We start from the raw sequence: 13,427 nt of genomic DNA, 5'->3' as shown, positions 1-13,427 counted from the left end.
ACAACACAAAATAAAAACAAGAAGGCACAAACAATGAATAATAAGAGTGATGAATAAATAATAAGCAATAATATTATCAAACCATCTGTCACTCCAAATCATTAAATCCATCGATCAAATTCCTTGTCCTTTGACAACAACGCCGCGCGTGCGCCCTGACGTCAGCCTCGTCGTTATTCCACAGATCTAGTATATAACTATATTGTAGCGTTAACAAAGTACAAGGAAAGACGTGGGTTTGGTAAACGGCTCTCAACGAGCCAACAACTACTGAACTGTAACGATAAAAACATATACAAGTTGCTACACGAAATAAAATATATCAAATAATTCTAACATAAATAGTTCACCGCCACACGGCCCCAATCACCGGCGTGGACTTCCAGGCGTGTGGCGGCGTGGACTTCCATCCACGGAGGTGGAAGAGAGCTCCATAGAATAGGACCGGGCGTGCGTAAAAGCCACGGAGGTGGAAGAGAGCTCCATAGAATAGGACCGGGCGTGCGTAAAAGCCATGTCCGTGCCACATCCACCGTCCCCGGACAGCCACCCGGCCGCGCCGCTGGCGTCACTTGAAATTCAAATTACAGTAATCCCTTGCTACATCGCGGTTTCACTTTTTTTTTTGGAGAATTTTGAAAATCAATGAAAAAATTCACATAAGTCGCTCCTCAGTACAAGTCGCCCCCCCCACCCAAACTATGAAGAAAAACGCGACTAGTCCGAAAAATACGGTAACACATTGTGTTCCCCAAGAATAATACAGAACCTTCGATGCAATTCATCTGATACAACTACTCAAAATACACCCACAAGAAGAGAAAACAGAGTGCATAGCTCTAAAATTAACCGACGCACTGATGCTAATGCTATGAAAACAAGTGCATCATAGACACACAATAATATGAAAGTGAAATACAGTTTATTATTTTTGTGTCATCTTAAGCTTATCGCTTTACTGTTTCCGTCATTTCCATAGATTGAAGGAACTGAACCATCAACGAAACAGTCTTTCGGCGAATCCTTCTCTATACTGACAAAATGTTTCTGAAACACTCATCCTTGAACAAGCAGGACTTTGCCCACAGATGTGGGAACACTGCTTGAAAAATGAAATTTGACTAGGTACTTCTGAGGTTCTGATGCTGGGGGACAGTGCAATGAGTTGTATGGATTGATGCATCTGACAATGGAGCATTTTGATCTCTCCACTTTGGCATCCTTGAGTTGTTTGGACTACAAAAGTCTGTCCGAGTAATAAAGACGGGGGATTTTCGAAACCGTTTGGCCACACCCCCATTGCCACACACCTTGTTTGGTATTCCCGCCCCAACAGATGTGATCTAATAGATAAAAATACATAATAGAAAACGAAGAACACTGAACGGACTAAAAAATATTCCACAATCAGATGAAAAAAAAGTAGCTCTGCAGCACCTGAAGGGATAGATTACCCGTTTCTACAATCTTGGAGACTCCAAGTACACAATAAAATTAATACAAAAGCAAAAAAAGTGGATAGTCCATGATACGTCTCCCATGAGTCCAATTTCCATATTTTTAGAAGGTTAAATGTGCAAAGATAGTTCTTCAGCTGCTCTTATTTTATCTGATACACTCTCATTGTTTTCTATTCTTTTCACTGTAGTTTACTAATGAACTTTAAAGAACAAACGTGCACATCATGAAATTGCATTTTGTGCGTGCATGCATGCATGCATGCATGTACTTATTTGTGTGATTAAATAAAAACCTCTAAGTGGGGTGGCCAGACGTCCTCTTTTTCCCGGACATGTCCTACCAGCTCAGTGACCTAGTGGTAGAGTTTCCGCCCTGAGAGTGGAAGGTTGTGGGTTCAAACCCCGGCCGGGTCATACCAAAGACTATAAAAATGGGACCCATTGCCTCCCTGCTTGGCACTCAGCATTAAGGGTTGGAATTGGGGGGTTAGATCACCAACTGATTCCCGAGCGCGGCACCGCTGCTGCTCACTGCTCCCCTCTCCCCCAGGGGATGGATTAAAATCACACGGGGATGGGTTAAATGCAGAGGACAAATTTCACCACACCCAGATGTGTGTGTGACGATCATTGGGACTTTAATTTTAACTTTAACTTTACTTTTGAGCCCTAAAAAAATGTCCGGAGGTAATTTCAAAATCGTCCGGGATTTTGTTGGACTGCCTCAAACATAATACATGTACAGTACATTGTCAATAGAATTGCCACTCCGTTCCATTTCACTCAATTTCAGGTGTTTCTGTATCGTTCGCAAATAAGTCACACCCTTCTCCTCAAATCTAGTCACTTTGCTACGAAGTAGGGTGGGCTGGCCAGTCTACACCGAGTGTTTACAAGCAATGCCAAAACGAAAATGCACGTTCACAGACGAGTTGAATAAATAGAATTCCCGTGCTTTCGCCAGGGTCTTGATCCTCATGAAGCTGAGGGCTTGACATGCAAAGCAGGCACTTACGTGTCTGTGGCAAATAAAGGAGGACTTATGAGTTCTTTTTTTTCTCTTCAAATGTTGCACCGATGGCCGTATTTCTTTTGTCTCTTTTTACTTAGTGTACCACTATATCATCATTATCGGTTTAAAGTCCGCTTTCCAGGCGCCGCTGGGTTGGACTGGATTCTCGATATGGCTTTCTTCCACCGGGGACGGTCCATGGCCATCTCGTGGTTGAGAGTGCCTATACTGAGAAAATGTTTGGAGCAAAACCTTTTACAGTCGGATGCCCATCCTGACACCAACCCAAGGGGGAAATTGATTTTCTGTAGGGGTTGACTCCCTTAGCCCATTCCTCTCCCGAGGAGCCCACTGGGCAGTGGTACTATTTAACCCATAGTTGGGGGCTGGTTCGTGGGCACCAGGGCGTGTCCACACACCGGTGGGCCTGCGTGCCGCACGTCTAGGGGCCAAACCTCCTCCGAGTACCTTGTACTTTAGCCTGGGTCCGTGTTGTACCCAGTTACCATGCGTCGCCGCGTGGAGGCACTACATAGGGCTTGCTGTTAGAGAGGCTATGTACTGGCAGGGAGAGACTTACGCACTCGGCTCTCCCGTTCGCATACTGCTAGCGGTGAGGGTTGACAGAGAGAAGTGACATGCACTGGGCACTCCACCAACACTCCACCAACACACTAGACGCATCATAACAACCCGACTTGGTCTTATGAAGTCAGACACACAACTTAGTGTACCACTATAAAACTCGAAAATGTCAGTGTACACATATTGTTAGGGTTTGTTAGTGTAAACATGTTTTTGTTATTGTATATATGTTGTTTTGTGTTATTCGGGCCAATAAATGCAATTGCTATACAGACACCATGTCATTTGTGTCATAACATATGACACAGATGACCCCTCCCAAAAAAAACAACAACAACAAAATGACCCTGCCCCCTCCCAAATAAAGGTGTCCTCTTTTTCAGAAACCTAAATCTGATCACCCTACCTCTAAGATTCAAAGCCAAAATCAAAACTCGAATGTAGCATACATTACTGATTTTTAAAGGCCTTTAGAAGTGACGTTTTTTTTAAACCAAACAGCTGTATTCCCCAGTGACATTTGAGTTTATTGCAGGCAGTAAAATCAAGCTATAATTCATTAATTAAATAAATATTTACATTAGCATTATACATCGGTAACTTTTCTTCTTTCACTGCAGATTCGGGGTGAAGGAATTATCAACAGAGACCTTCCAAGCTGTTGGGAATGTCCGAAATGTGTTCAAGGGATCACTGACTCAGAGGTACACAACTGACAAACAGAAGGATGAGTGTGCAATATAAAGAGAGAATGCAAGTTTACAAAACATATGCAGTTCACTCATCATGTAAGTCCATTGTTATTTTAATTAAATTAAATATAAACTGTTGATTAGTTGCTTGATGCAGTTGTTACAATGTGTCCACAGCATGCCTCACATAGTTAACTGTGTTGGTGATTATTGTTACATTCATGGTTAAAATTACAGTTGATAATTATATTATATGGGCTTGTCTGCACTTTGTACTTAACATTTGCATTTTGACGCTCTGGGCTCATCTCTCTCCCCCCTTCTGCGTAGCGTCCTGTACTTTTGCGCTATATTCTGACTGTCTGCTGTATGCACACTTGCTCCATTTTTGCTCCTCTTATTTATTATGTTATTTGTTTATTTATTATTTATTCATCACTCTTATTTATTCATTGTTTGTGCCTCCTTGTTTTTATTTTTTTTGTTGTTGTTTACTTGTATGTATATTGTGTACTCTGTCTTGTCACTGTGGGATAGTGGGAACGTAATTTCGATTTCTTGGTGTGTCTTGGCATGTGAAGAAATTGACAATAAAGCAGACTTTGACTTTTGACTTTGACTAGTAGTCAGTCCGTAGCGGTGCCCATAGATTGTCTTGGCAAAGTATTTGCGCACCTCGTGGTAGACGGGTGTGCTGTTTGTTGTTCCCTGGTGAATAAGAAAGGACCACTCATACAAACAAGGCTAATTTTGGAAAGTCTCGAGTACGCCTGTGGCATACGCACGACTGAAGTGTTACTTTGTTCAGATAAATAATTCAGTAGATTCAAAGCAACTCTTGTTGTGGTGACCCACAAGGAATAGACATTGACCTGTTTTTCAAGGCGTGGTGGTAGAATGACTCTTCTTTGCTAAAAGAAATTACAGGGATCAGAGTTGAATGAGGTAGTTTGTTCTTTGAGATGTGAAGAGTTCAGTTTTGTATGAGACATGACTTGCCTTCGAGTCAAAATCACACTGCAGGGGGTTCAGTCTTTGTGTTTGAATGAAGATTTACATCCAGGGATTTAGTAATAACCTCTATTTATAATAATAACCTTTATTTTATATATATATTCAATGGGTTATTGGTCTGTTTTTATTCATCGCTCATTTTATTTTATTTATTATTTATTATTTATGGTTTGTGCCTACTTGTTTTTGTTTTGTGTCGCCTACTTGTATGTCTCGTCACCGTGGGATGGAGGAAACGGAATTTCGGTTTCTTTGTGTGTCTTGACGTATGAAGGGATTGACAATAAAGCTGACTTTGACTTTGACTTTGACTTTATTTGACCAGGTAAAAAACCCATTGAGATCGAAATCTCTTTTACAAGGGAGACCTGCCCAAAAGATTGTGAGCGCGCGTCAACCATTGTATATAGGTAAGAGACAGAACACATGTTAAAGTAGAAAAAAGCAATAAAATAAAAAAACAAAGATGGATCATGTCTTAAGTTGCAACAGTTGGAATCACAATAACAATTTAAAAACACAAACATTCTTTCATGGCCTCACAGTCCGTGTCAACCATGATAGAGTGAAACCTTGCAGATCAAACAAGCATTAACAGTTTCAAGTCATTCTGGAAAGAGTTCCATATTGATGGGGCAGCAAAACTGAACGCTCTTTTCCCTTGTTCAGTCCGGACATCTTTAACAATTAGGTGCCTGGAGCGCAAGCAAAGCGACTTTTATTTCTTTGTCTCCTCGTCTCATTATTTCCCACATCTCCACAGTTGATAATCCTTACGCGAGCAAAAATGATGAATTTTAATGCAAGCATCTACGTAGCAACGATGAAATAGCCCGAATGACCGCGTTTCAGCACATCACAGCACCTGAGACGAATAACTGTGGTGCCTCAAACACAGCGCTGCTGGATGCTCAAACCGCTATCGGCAAAATAGCGCTGAAGTCCTTCCTTTTGAGACTCTTTGGACTGTCCGAACTGGAGAAAACAGATCTACTGCTGCACCTCAATGACCTTGGTGACGGCAAACTATTTGAATTGATGGAAAGGATATTCCAACACAAACTACTGTGTGCTCGCTGTGGAAGCTGACAGGGCTATCCTGGCTAATGTTCAACAGTTTGTCGACGTGATGATTTCCAAGACAGACACCTGGGCCCCGTTAACATCCGAGGAAGACACATCAACCACTGCCATTAGCCCACCACTAACCTCACTACGGGTTGTGTTCTCTCCATGTTAGCTTTGCTGTTCCAAATCTGAAATTTCTAGGGGCCAGGGGAAATGCCAACAACAAGCTGTTCCTTGTTACTGACTCCATATCCCGCCAAAGTCTTCTGGTAGACTTCAAGTCCGGCAAGAGTCCGGTGCTCAGCGCAACATCTTGCCGGCACAGCCACTAGACGAGATGGATGGACGGACGAGAGGATGGACAGACTGATAAAAGACATACAGATGGCACGATTGCAAACTTAACAGGCTCAGAGAAAAGGCTGCCACTCCCAACGGTGCCAACAAAAGAAACCAATAAGTGCAACAAGATAAGTCATCAAAGGCAAAGTAACAAAGACAGTACACTGTAACAAAAGAGAAAATGAACTGCAGGCCTGCTGGTGAGAGGCCTAAATAAAATAGCCGCCACACACGCTGGACACCGTTTGCATGGCAGTCGTCCCAGGAAAAAGCCTCTATTAAAAAAGATGCACAAGGAAGCTCGCAAAAGGTTTGCTGAAGACAAGCAAACTAAGGATATGGGTTACTGGAACCATGTCCTGTGGTCTGATGAGACCAAGATAAACATATTTGGTTCAGATGGTGTCCAGCGTGTGCGGCGGCAACCAGGTGCGGAGTACAAAAGCCAAGTGTGTCTTGCCTAAAGTCAAGCATGGTGGTGGGAGCGTCATAATCTGGGGCTGTATGAGTGCTGCTGGCACTGGGGAGCTACAGTTCATTGAGGGAACAATGAATGCCAACATGTACTGTGGAATACTAAAGCAGAGCATGATCCTCTCCCTCCGTAAACTGGGCCGCGGAGCAGTATTCCAACATGATAACGACCCCAAACACACCTCCCAGACGACCACTGCCTTCCTAAAGGAGCTGAGGGTGAAGGTGATGGACTGGCCAAGCATGTCCCCAGACCTAAACCCTATTGAACATCTGTGGGGCATCCTCAAACGGAAGGTGGAGGAGCTTAAGGTCTCCAACATCCACCAGCTCCGTGATGTCATCATGGAAGAGTGGAAGAGGATTCCAGCGGCGATGGTGAACTCCATGCCTTAAAGGGTTACGGCCGTGCTGGAAAATAATGGTGGCCACACAAAATATTGACATTTGGGTCCAATTTCTACATTTTCAGTTGGGGTGTACTCACTTTTGTTGCCAGCATTTTACACATTCATTGTTGTATTTTGTGTTACTTTGAAGTAATAATAAATTTACTTTGCTATCCAAGCTCTACAGTGACTACTTAACATTGTCACAAAGTGTCATTTCTTCAGTGTTGTCCCATGACACATTTATAAAACCATCTGTCACTTCAATTCATTAAATCCATCGATCGTCCTTTATGTCAACAATGGGTGCGTGCCGCTGACGGCGCTTGCACTTCACAATATTCCACAGGCCCATATAATGATATATAAATTATATATCAAATAACTATTATACAAGCAATAATATTATCAAACCATCTATGTCACTCCAAATCATTAAATCCATCGATCAAATTCCTCGTCCTTTGTCAACAACGCCGCGCGTGCGCCCTGACGTCAGCCTCGTCGTTATTCCACAGATCTAGTATATAACTATATTGTAGCGTTAACAAAGTACAAGGAAAGACTTGGGTTTGGTAAACGGCTCTTTATTTAACAAAACAAGAGTTCAACGAGCTAACAACTACTGAACTGTAACGATAAAAACATATACAAGTTGCTACACGAAATAAAATATATCAAATAACTATAACATAAATAGTTCACCGCCACACGGCCCCAAGCACCGGCGTCGACTTCCAGGCGTGTGGCGGCGTGGACTTCCATCCCCGGAGGTGGGACTTCCAGCCACGGAGGTGGAAGAGAGCTCCATAGAATAGGACCGGGCGTGCGTAAAAGCTATGTCCGAGCCCCATCCACCGTCCCCGGACAGCCACCCAGCCGAGCGCCGGCCCCCGACTTCCATTCACGGAGGTGAAAGAGAGCTCCGTAGAGTAGGACTGGGCGTGCGTAAATGCCATGTCAGAGCCCCATCCACTGTCCCCGGACAGCCACCCGGCCGAGGGCCGGTCCCTGACTTCCATCCACGGAGGTGAAAGAGAGCTCCATAGAGTAGGACTGGGCGTGCGTAAAAGCCATAATAGTTTTTCAAACCTTCTGTGTCACTCCAAATCATTAAATCCTTCAAACTCTTCGTCCTCCGTGTCATTTACAAACAAAGCCGCTAATGATGCCGGTAGTACGTGGGGCCCTTCGTCATCATCGTCATCCCGTGATCAAATCTTTGTCCTCTATGTAAACAACCGCCACGCTGCTGACGTCACTTGAAATTTAAATTACAGTAATCCCTTGGTACATCGCGGTTTCACTTTTTTTTTTAATTTTGAAAATTTATGAAAAAATTCACATGTAAGTCGCTCCTCAGTATAAGTTGCCCCCCCACCCAAACTATGAAAAAAACGCGACTTATAGTCCGAAAAATACGGTATATATGTATATATATATATAAATATCTCACAAAAGTGAGTACATATTCTCCCCCCCACCATAGACCCCTTCCAGTTTGCGTACCGAGCCAAACGGTCCTCTGAGGATGCCATCTGCTCTGCCCTCCACTCGGCCCTCACCCACCTGGAGAGAAGGGACTTGTATGTGAGATTGCTGTTTGTCGACTTCAGTTCTGCCTTCAACACCATTGTGCCACAACGACTCATCTGCAAACTCGACAAGCTGGGCCTCAGTACCTACCTCTGCAACTGGCTACTGGACTTCCTCTGTCAGAGGCCTCAGGTGGTACGTGTTGGCGACAAAATCTCCGCCAGCATCACGCTGAGCACGGGGGCCCCCCAAGGCTGCGTGCTCAGTCCGCTGCTCTTCACCCTGCTGACGCATGACTGCACTGCAACCTACAGCAACAACCGCATAGTGAAATTTGCTGACGACACGACTCTGGTGGGTCTCATCACCAAGGGCGACGAGACTCAATACAGGTTGGAGGTTGACCTTCTGACCACGTGGTGCAGGGACAACAACCTCCTGCTGAACGTCAACAAGACCAAGGAGATTGTTGTTGACTTCCGGAAGGGTCACACCCAACACCTGCCGCTGACCATCGATGGTGCTGTGGTGGAGAGATAGCAGCACCAGATTCCTGGGGGTGCACATCAGTGAGGATCTCTCCTGGTCCACCAACACCGCATCACTGGTGAAGAAAGCTCAGCGTCGCCTGTACTTCCTGCGGAAACTCAGGCGAGCAAGTGCTCCTCCGGCGGTCATGACTACATTCTACCGTGGCACCATTGAGAGCGTCCTCTCCAGTTGTATCGCTGTTTGGGGTGGTAGCTGCGCTGAATACAACATGAAGGCCCTGCAGCGCATAGTGAACACGGCTGGTAAGATTATTGGTGCTTCACTCCCCTCCCTGATGGACATTTACACCTCCCGTCTCACCCGCAAGGCGACCGCGATTGTGAGTGATGTGAGTCACCCCGCTCACTCTTTGTTTGATCTTCTGCCCTCTGGGAAGAGGTACAGGAGCCTGCACTCCCGCACCACCAGACTCACAAACAGCTTCATACTCTAGGCTGTTAGGATCCTGAACTCTCTCCCCCCTTCTGCGTAGCGTCCTGTACTTTTGCGCTATATTCTGACTGTCTGCTGTATGCACACTTGCTCCATTTTTGCTCCTCTTATTTATTATGTTATTTGTTTATTTATTATTTATTCATCACTCATATTTATTCATTGTTTGTGCCTTCTTGTTTTTATTTTTTTTGGTGTTGTTTACTTGTATGTATATTGTGTACTATGTCTTGTCACCGTGGGATAGTGGGAACGTAATTTCGATTTCTTTGTGTCTTGGCATGTGAAACAATTGACAATAAAGCAGACTTTGACTTTGACTTTGACATATATATACAGTGGAGCCTCGGTTTTCGAACACAATCCATTCCAGAAGGCTGTTCGAGAAGTGAATCGTTCAGATTCCGAATCATATTTTCCCATTACAAATAATGGAATAAAAATTAATCCGTTCCAAGCCAAAAAACACCTTTTTTAAGTGGACATCAGTGCGCAGGGAGCTTAATTTGGTCCGATCGCGCAACCGCAGCGCGCCGGGCGCTCAGTGTCGCATTACGTTAGGAGCGTCTTTGTGTTTTAGGATGGCTTTACTACTCCCACTTGCTTCCTTTGGAGGCATGATTAGAGTTGATGCAATCCTCAGAGTAACGAGAACGTAATAACGAATGAAGTCAGTTGGCATGCGGGTCCTCTCGGCTCATCTCGCGAGGTTCGACAAATGATTTTCGTCCGACATCCGAAGCAAAAAAATCTCGATTTCTTTGTTCGAATACCGATTTGTTCGAGAAACGGGACGTTCGAATACCGATTTGTTCGAGAACCGGGACGTTCGAAAACCGAGGCTCCACTGTATGTGTGTATATACATATATATATATATATGCCTTGCGAAAGTATTTGGCCACCTTGAACCTTTCAACATTTCGCCACATTTCAGGCTTCAAACATAAAGATATAAAATTTTAATTTTTGTCAAGAATCAACAAGTGGGACACAATCGTGAAGTGGAACAAAATTTATTGGATAATTTAAACTTTTTTAACAAATAAAAAACTGAAAAGTGGGGGGTGCAATATTATTCGGCCCCCTTGCGCTAATACTTTGTAGCGCCACCTTTTGCTGCAATTACAGCTGCAAGTCGCTTGGGGTATGTCTCTATCAGTTTTGCACATCGAGAGACTGGAATTCTTGCCCATTCTTCCTTGCAAAACAGCTCGAGCTCAGTGAGGTTGGATGGAGAGCGTTTGTGAACAGCAGTCTTCAGCTCTTTCCACAGATTCTCGATTGGATTCAGGTCTGGACTTTGACTTGGCCATTCTAACACCTGGATACGTCTATTTGTGAACCATTCCATTGTAGATTTGGCTTTATGTTTTGGATCATTGTCCTGTTGGAAGATAAATCTCCGTCCCAGTCTCAGGTCTTTTGCAGACTCCAACAGGTTTTCTTCCAGAATGGTCCTGTATTTGGCTCCATCCATCTTCCCATCAATTTTAGCCATCTTCCCTGTCCCTGCTGAAGAAAAGCAGGCCCAAACCATGATGCTGCCACCACCATGTTTGACAGTGGGGATGGTGTGTTCAGGGTGATGAGCTGTGTTGCTTTTACGCCAAACATATCGTTTTGCATTGTGGCCAAAAAGTTCGATTTTGGTTTCATCTGACCAGAGCACCTTCTTCCACATGTTTGGTGTGTCTCCCAGGTGGCTTGTGGCAAACTTTAAACGAGGCTTTCTTCTTGCCGCTCTTCCATAAAGGCCAGATTTGTGCAGTGCACGACTGATTGTTGTCCTATGGACAGACTCTCCCACCTCAGCTGTAGTTATCTGCAGTTCATCCAGATTGATCATGGGCCTCTTGGCTGCATCTCTGATCAGTCTTCTCCTTGTTTGAGATGAAAGTTTGGAGGGACGACCGGGTCTTGGTAGATTTGCAGTGGTCTGATACTCCTTCCATTTCAATATAATTGCTTGCACAGTGCTCCTTGAGATGTTTAAAGCTTGGGAAATCTTTTTGTATCCAAATCCGGCTTTAAACTTCTCCACAACAGTATCTCGGACCTGCCTGGTGTGTTCCTTTGTCTTCATGGTTCTCTCTGCGCTTTAAACAGAACCCTGAGACTATCAAAGAGCATGTGCATTTATACGGAGACTTGATTACACACAGGTGCATTCTATTTATCATCATCAGTCATTTAGGACAACATTGGATCATTCAAAGATCCTCACTGAACTTCTGGAGTGAGTTTGCTGCACTGAAAGTAAAGGGGCCGAATAATATTGCACGCCCCGCTTTTCAGTTTTTTATTTGTTAAAAAAGTTTAAATTATCCAATAAATTTCGTTCCACTTCATGATTGTGTCCCACTTGTTGATTCTTGACAAAAAATTAACATTTTATATCTTTATGTTTGAAGCCTGAAATGTGGCGAAATGTTGAAAGGTTCAAGGGGGCCGAATACTTTCGCAAGGCACTGTATGTATACACACACGCACTTACGCACACACACACACACACTCCCTGCGCACTGAGATCCACTTAAATTGTAGAAAGTACATCGGGACTTTAAAATTATTTTCTAAATTTCAGCGACGGCTCTGTCACAATAATGCGACCAGCGCGGTGCCGTTGCGCGGTCGGCGGGGCGCTACGGTTGCGCGTTCGGCGGTGCGCTGCAGTTGCGAGATCGGACAAAAATGCACAAATGAAAAAATACTTAAAAAAGGCGTTATTTAAGTCTCGGAACGGATTAAATTTTTTTCCATTATTTGTAATGGGAAAAATTGATTCGGAATTCAACCGATTCACTTGTCGAACCGCCTTCTGGAACGGATTGTGGTCGAAAACCGAGGTTTGACTGTATATATATATATATATATATATATATTTGTGTGTGTGCGTGTGAATATTAATAGTCACATCTTAAGTGTGCTTTACCTTTCTAATTTTAGACATAATGTCATTTTTCTAATTTCTTTTACCTTTTTTCATGCATTCCTAGCAGCGCAAATGTTCTTCTCTGCTGGATGCCCGCATGGCGAAGATATTACGACAGCAGAGACACTGTCATGATGGCGATGACTCCAGCGATGATGACGAGGATGAAGGTTTGTGCCATCACCAAGTGAACAAGTCTTGTCTGCTTCAGTAGCTGTAACACGTTAGGTTGACAATCGCATTTAGGTAGGCCCTACCTAAATGCGATTGTCAACCTAACGTGTCAAACTCATTTTTTTCGCGGGCCGCATTGTAGTCATAGTTTCTATCGGAGGGCCATTGTGACTGTCAACCCAAATAAATGTATGAGCATCTCATATTATATAGAGTATAAGGTTCAAAACAAACTGACAAATAACTCGTTTTCAAATTAGACTAGTAAAAACTGGTCAAATATAAAAAAAAAAGATATTTTTAGAAGTGTAGACAATTTGCAATTCTCGTAATGACACACGAATTTGATGCACAATTTACCTTCGCGGGCCACATAAAATGATGTGGCGGGCCGTATCCGGCCCCCGGGCCTTGAGTTTGAAACCTGTGAGGTCGGGGGACAAATACCGTATTTTCTGACCAAAGGGCGCACCGTACTAAAAGGCGCAGTCTCAGTTATGTGTGCCATTACTGTATATAACACACACATAGGGCGCACTGCATCATAGGGCGCATGCATGCCATGATTTACGGTAAACAAAAACAAAACGTCACCGGAGCAAGAAAGTGAGTTCGGTTGTACTTTATTCTACTGTTCAACCATGTACTCTACTGTACTCACATTATTGTTGATCAATATTCACACACAAATCCGTCCAAATCCTCATCTTCTGTATCCAAATTAAACAGTTGGGCAAGTTCGCCATCCCTCGTCATTGTCTCG

At 43.7% G+C, this 13,427-nt stretch overlaps 1 protein-coding gene across 7 annotated transcripts in view; it reads left to right on the top strand.

Moving 5' to 3' along the window:
- The window catches only part of kdm2aa (lysine (K)-specific demethylase 2Aa), a 215,357-nt gene that overhangs the window by 123,039 nt on the left and 78,891 nt on the right, over positions 1–13,427 (top strand). For 5 of the 7 annotated variants that reach the window (XM_037254384.1, XM_037254394.1, XM_037254360.1 and 2 more), the window contains 2 exons: positions 3,678–3,761; positions 12,555–12,660. In XM_037254384.1, coding sequence (XP_037110279.1) covers positions 3,678–3,761; positions 12,555–12,660 — 190 coding nt within the window. The remainder of the gene's footprint in view (positions 1–3,677; positions 3,762–12,554; positions 12,661–13,427) is intronic. The other 2 variants (XM_037254353.1, XM_037254367.1) reach the window with 1 other exon arrangement.

The sequence above is a fragment of the Syngnathus acus genome, chromosome 1, assembly GCF_901709675.1.
Source record: "Syngnathus acus chromosome 1, fSynAcu1.2, whole genome shotgun sequence".
Classification (NCBI taxonomy): domain Eukaryota; kingdom Metazoa; phylum Chordata; class Actinopteri; order Syngnathiformes; family Syngnathidae; genus Syngnathus; species Syngnathus acus.
Note: the sequence above shows the minus strand (reverse complement) of the source record. Positions and strands in the feature narration are given on the sequence as shown.